At 34.8% G+C, this 6151-nt stretch overlaps 1 protein-coding gene across 1 annotated transcript; it reads right to left on the reverse strand.

The window, feature by feature from the left end:
- Window positions 1–2978: 2978 nt before the first annotated feature.
- LOC131023412 (uncharacterized) lies at window positions 2979–4572 on the reverse strand. Its single transcript, XM_057952953.1, has 5 exons — window positions 4415–4572; window positions 4210–4339; window positions 3812–4123; window positions 3631–3735; window positions 2979–3548 (listed from the first exon to the last, which is right to left on the reverse strand). Exons 1-5 carry the CDS (start codon window positions 4570–4572, stop codon window positions 3144–3146), a joined length of 1110 nt encoding a protein of 369 aa, XP_057808936.1. The 3' UTR covers window positions 2979–3143.
- Between the last annotated feature and the right edge of the window lie 1579 nt (window positions 4573–6151).

Raw genomic sequence — 6151 nt, forward strand, 5'->3', positions numbered from 1 at the left:
TTACTATTAAATAAATTGTAATGAATGGTGGGAACTGAACTCAGTGAGACGGCTCGGATTTTAGATTACCCATGGATCATTACTTTTTATTTTTTTTTTCAATTTCTCCCCTTTCTTGAAGGCGCTAAATGGAATGCGAATGACTCTAGGTTTAGGGAATAAAAACATGCAAAAATCAAACATGTAATACATAGTGGAGTACTTGTTAAGAGACTCGTATTATATCGCTTAAAGAAACAAAAAATAGACTCGTGTTATATCTATACTAATAGAAAAAAAATGTTTAGGGTACAAAATATAAATTGCTTATTTTATCTATATTACATATTTTATTTTAAGGTTAATTTTATAAATTACACATTATATATTTAGAAGAATACATTAATTCATTAAATTTATTTGATATATATTTATAGCTATTTGATAAGGCTCATAAATAAATATCTCTATCTAATCAAATATATTTAGAAGAATATATATTGATTCATTATATTTACATTAAAATTCTATCTGATTTTCATCTTCTAAACTGCTACATACTTAAAAGAACATATTAATATAGGGGAAGACTAAAATAAGAACAATTCTTAAAATATGGACATAAGAACAATTTTCAGCTCTTAGATCATCAAGATCTACGGTTGATTCGTAATCCTGTTGGATAGATTTATGGTCCTGAATTCGAATCCCAAAAGTAGCAAAAATTTATTTTTCACAGTTCATACCTTTATACAGCGAATTCATACGTGTTCTACATAAAATTCGTTCATTGAGAATTATTCTTATTTTTTATTTTAAGAGGTGTTCTCATGGTAGCCCTTCCCTATTAATATATATATATATATATATATATATATATATATATATATATAGGGGTGGGCTACCGTGAGAGCACATCTTAAAATAAGAAATAAGAGCAATTTTTAATGTATGAATTTTATGTAGAACACGTATGAATTTGCTGTATAAAGGTATGAACTGTGAAAAATAAATTTTTGCTACTTTTGGGATTCGAATTCAGGACCATAAATCTATCCAACAGGATTACGAATCAACCGTAGATCTTGATGATCTAAGGGTTGAAAATGATTCTTATTTTATATCTTAAGAAATGTTCTTATTTTAGCCATTCCATATATATATATATATATATATATATATATATATATATATATATATAGGGGCGCGCTCCAGTGAGACCCCATAATTTTCGTGAAACACTAGGACAATGAATAAGACATACAATACTAATGAACAAAACGTATATCTAATAAACAAGATGTATATACTGATGAAAAATAAAATTTAAAAAATTCGTAATGAATAAGACATATATACTGATGAACAATGCAATATATGCTGATGAATAACAAAATTTAAAATATTCTGCTCCCTCCAGGATTCGAACCCTGCGAAAAAAAATCACCCTCCAGATACAATATCAGCCATAGGATTGATAAAATAAACGCACCAGATCGTGCTCTAGATCTCACTAAAATTAGGGGGTCTCATTGGAGCGGCCCCCTATATATACATACATATATATATATATATATATATATATATATATATATATATATATATATATATATATATATATATATAATACTTCTACATGAATATACCAATTTGTATTAGATTTACATAAAAAATTCTATCTGATTTCATCTTCCATGACTACACAAAAAATATATTTGTGGTTTCACTTCCACTTTTCTACTAAACGAAGAATAACTAGATCTCAAAAATACTATAATAATATTAATTCGTTAAATATACATTAAAATCTATATTATTTGATCTTCCATCGCTACATTAATTAAAAATTTATCTTTGGTTTTATAGTAATCATGAAAAGAATGGTTTTTAAAATTTATTGTCAAATTTATTACAATTATTCAACTCTAACAACTTATTAATGTGAAGTTCATGAATTGTGTGCAATGCGCACACATTCTCTGCTAGTATAAATAAATGTAGGTCCCTAATGAGTATATAATGGTGCATGAGGAGAGCATACACCAGTTAACAACTTTTCGTTTCTTGAAGAGTAGACGAAACGAGTAAGTCCATATAACAATTAACTTTTAAGGTGATTTAAGATTAGCAAACTAGTCGTGAGATGACTTAGTTCAGATAATATTCTTGTCTGAAAAGCGTTAAAAAAATTCAGAGTGGTGATTAGTTAGCAATCCTACTAACAACTGAGTAGCTTATCAGTTAGACAAATAATTGACTGTAAATATGGAATTTAATTATTTTGTTTACACACTTTGTTTGAAAATCATTAAGAAAATATTTATCGACTCATACACATTAGTCAAATTAACTTGAGTATGCGTATAATGCAGTGTAAGTGTGTTGAATGTATGACAGTTGATACAACAATTAACACTACAAGAAAACGCGGCTCTAACGACCGAATTTTCGGTCGTTAAACTCGAAAAAACGGTCGTTAAACATCTAACGACCGAAACAACGACCGAAAACTGTGGTCGCCGTTTTGTTCGTCGTGTGGTCTTCAACGACCGTTTTTTTTCGGTCGTTGAAATTCAACGACCGAAATTTAATTATAACGACCGTTTATTCGGTCTTTAAAACCGTAGCCAAGCTCCCAGGGACGACTAAATTGTGGACTCAACGACCGAAATTCGGTCGTTGATCAACGACCGTTTAAAAACGGTTGTTGATCTTCGGAGATCATCAACGACCGTTTAATAACGGTCGTTGATCAACGACTGAAATACAGTCGTTGATTCCCGATTTTCGGTCGTTGTTCAACGACCGTTATTAAAACGGTCGTTGTTCTTCCGAAAGCATTAACGACCGTTTTTAACTCGGTCGTTGTTTAAAGACCGAAATTTCGGTCGTTAGAGGTCGTTTTTCCTGTTTTTTTTCAGTCTGTTCGTAACTACCGTTTTTTTAATTTCGGTCGTTGTTTAATTTCGGTCGTTTTTTTGTTTTTTTGTTTTGTATTCCTGTTTTCAATTATATAGCAATCTATAAATTATTCAAAATCATGAAGATGAGCAAAGTAGAAAGACATCAAATATAACAAAGTAGCAAATCATAAAATATGTCAACAAGTTTAGAAATTCAGTATTCAAAGTATAGTATCTAACAAACGATAGTAAATAATATAATCAGAGGTCCGGGTGGGTCCCATCAGAGGCGTCAGAGGGGGACTGTGCATGATATCCTCGCATGAGGAGGGCGATCTGGGCTTGCATCTCCTGTATAGCCTTGCTCTGAGCCTCCTCGCTCGCTCTCCTGACCTCTAGCTCCCTCTGTGTGGAGCTCTGCTTCTCCCTCAATGTAATTAGCTCATCTCTCGAGGCAACATGGAAAGGAAACTGGGAGGTGCTAGTGGAGTGCGTGCTCGACGACTCGCCGCTCTCAGTAATCGCCCTAGACATCATCATGCCTAATCCCATGATGCGCCCCCTCGAATCAGGAGCGACGACCTCTCGGAAGATGCGCTCTACATCTGCGGGCGTGACCTCTTCCTGTGTTTGGCGAAGCTCTGCCAATCGCCTCTCGACCTCCAACTACAATACAAAAATAGTTAGAATAGTTGTAAAATAAATTATTCGAACAAAGGAATTTAAAGATACTAAATTAACGTCATACCCCGTGCTGCGCAGGTCGTCCAGCGGTATACTGTCCATTCTTATAATGCATCCGTCGAAAAGTCGCCCAAGTAGCCTCGTCAAAAGAAATATTGCTCTCCCGAGCCTTACAAAACACATTAAAAATATAAGTAACAATTTAGTAATGCATCAAAATTTTAAATAAAACGTTGTAAAGTTACCAGATGCTCAGCATGATCTAAAGCACTGCGCGACCCTCCATGATGGATAGCCATCCCTGTACCCGGACCGCCTGGCTCTGAGCGGCGATTCCTGGACGCCTGAGCAGACCGTGCCTGAGTATCAGGCAAAGCCCAATAAGCCCTCCAAGCTGCCTCAATGTTAGGCTGAAGATAATCAATCTTCTTCTTATGTATCAACAGGACCTTCTTGCAATTGCTGATGTAATCCTTGTACGCCACTCGAGCTGACTTAACCCACGCTTTCTTAATAACATGCCTGGTATGTTGCGTTTTATCCCAACAAAATGCTTTCTATTTAAAGATATTGCAAATAAGAGAAAAATTAGTATTGTGATTGTTTGTTTAGAATATAAAAATTATATATGAGATGATCGTACCTCAAACTCATCAAAATAAAAATCCATCATCCCCTTAGTCAAATTCTTCCAATTGGTGCCACTTTCATGTGGCATACCTTGAAAGCTATCAGTCGCCCTAGCCCGAATAGCTCCAGTCGGCCTCAGAATACTTAAAGTGTTGAAATTAAATTTAGAATTAATGTACAAAACAATTTGAAGTTAACTTATACATTGTGAAACGTACCTACGAGTGAAATAAACCCATATCCGCCCATCACTAGCAACACGTTCCTCCTTCACATTAGGGTTTTCATCCTCTGGCGGCCTATTATCGAAAATAGGACCAGAATCGGATGGACCAGAACCGGACGGATTAGACCCGGATTGAGTAGAAGCATCCATCTATATCCAAATTTGAAGTAATTAGTATATTAGTTTATTATTTAACACATTAAATATATAAAATGTTCAAATATGTTTTATTTGAAGTCATTAATTACTCAATCTGATTCAGTGTTAGAAGACTCGGGGGATTGTAAAATAAGGTCTTCATCATCATCATCATCATCATCATCATCATCATCATCATCATCATCATCATCATCATGATCTATGTCCACCTCGCCTCCATGTGGATGAACCATTGTTGAAATGTCATCTATATTCGTAAGAGATATTCTGCCTACGACTTCCTCTTGAAAAGGCAAAGACGTTGTTGGAAGTTCAGTTGTGGAAACTTCAACAACCGGCCCTGCTTTCACTTTACAAGCAGCCAACCAATTGCTTCTGTTGTTATTTTTACTTGGATACAAGCAATAATAAACTTGTGCAGCTTGATTGGCGAGGATAAATGGTTCGTATTTGGAATAACGACGATTCTTGTGCACCGAAACCAGATTGAAGTCACGATCAATGTCGGTTCCAGTTGGAGTTTGAGGGTCAAACCACTCACATTTGAATAATGTGGTTGTTTTTATTGGTAGCCCAGGATACTCTAGGACAACAACCTCTAACAAACGACCATAGAAATCTAACTGGACACCGTTCAACACTGAACCCTTAACGCACAATCCACTATTATCAGTTGATTTCTTCGAGCCATAAGAAACCGTATGAAATTTGAATCCGTTGACAAAGAATCCTTGGTATGTAGTAACTCTGTGCAGAGGTCCCAATGACAAATGATGCAAAAATGAATTGACTAGCCCATTTGTTGGATTTGAAGCCTATTCAATGAAAGAAACTTATTAGTTAAAACCAATTGTAGTATACTTTGACATAATACGTTGAGTTGAAGTTCATTGGATGAAAGAACTTACATATGCTTTGAACCATGTGGGAAATTCTTTCTCAAGTTTCTGTTGAAGTTCATTGGATGAAATATCACGAAATTTGGCCCGCATTTCATCCTCAAACAACCTATTGATTAATATATATCATATTTATTAAACAACCTATGTTTAGATTAATAAATTTAATAACATATGCTTTGTACATACCCTGTGTAGGTTTCTGTAACTTCTGTGCAATTGTTTAGCACGTACAAATGGGCGGCGTCGTGCTCTTTAGGTTCTAGAAATCTAGTTGTCATCTTTCCAAATGGTCTCCCAACATACTTGAAGACAGACAACATGTCAGGGATCACATCAACACCACTACCTTCAAAGTTTCGAGGTACATTCCGTTGTTTTGTCTTAACGTGATCTTCAAAGTAATAACAACAGAATGCTGTAGCCTCTTCCACAAGATAAGCATTTGTAATTGATCATTCAACTTTGGCTTTGTTTTTAACTGTTTTCTTCAACTTTCCCAAGTACCTCTCAAATGGATACATCCATCTATACTGTACAGGGCCTGCCATCATAGCCTCATCGGCCAAGTGTATTGGAAGATGCTCCATAGTGTCGAAGAAACTAGGAGGGAAGATTCTTTCCAACTTACAGAGAATGACAGGAATATTTTTTTGCATCTGAAGAAGATT

This window comes from Salvia miltiorrhiza, chromosome 4 (assembly GCF_028751815.1).
Source record: "Salvia miltiorrhiza cultivar Shanhuang (shh) chromosome 4, IMPLAD_Smil_shh, whole genome shotgun sequence".
Lineage (NCBI taxonomy): Eukaryota > Viridiplantae > Streptophyta > Magnoliopsida > Lamiales > Lamiaceae > Salvia > Salvia miltiorrhiza.

Excerpts from the sequence above, each read along its gene's own strand:
- LOC131023412 (XM_057952953.1), bottom strand. The coding sequence starts at position 4,572 with ATGGATGCTTCTACTCAATCCGGGTCTAATCCGTCCGGTTCTGGTCCA. Across the intron at positions 4,124-4,209 it reads TTTATTTTGATGAGTTTGAG|AAAGCATTTTGTTGGGATAA; the intron begins GTACGATCATCT and ends ATCTTTAAATAG. Across the intron at positions 3,549-3,630 it reads GACGACCTGCGCAGCACGGG|TTGGAGGTCGAGAGGCGATT; the intron begins GTATGACGTTAA and ends TTTGTATTGTAG.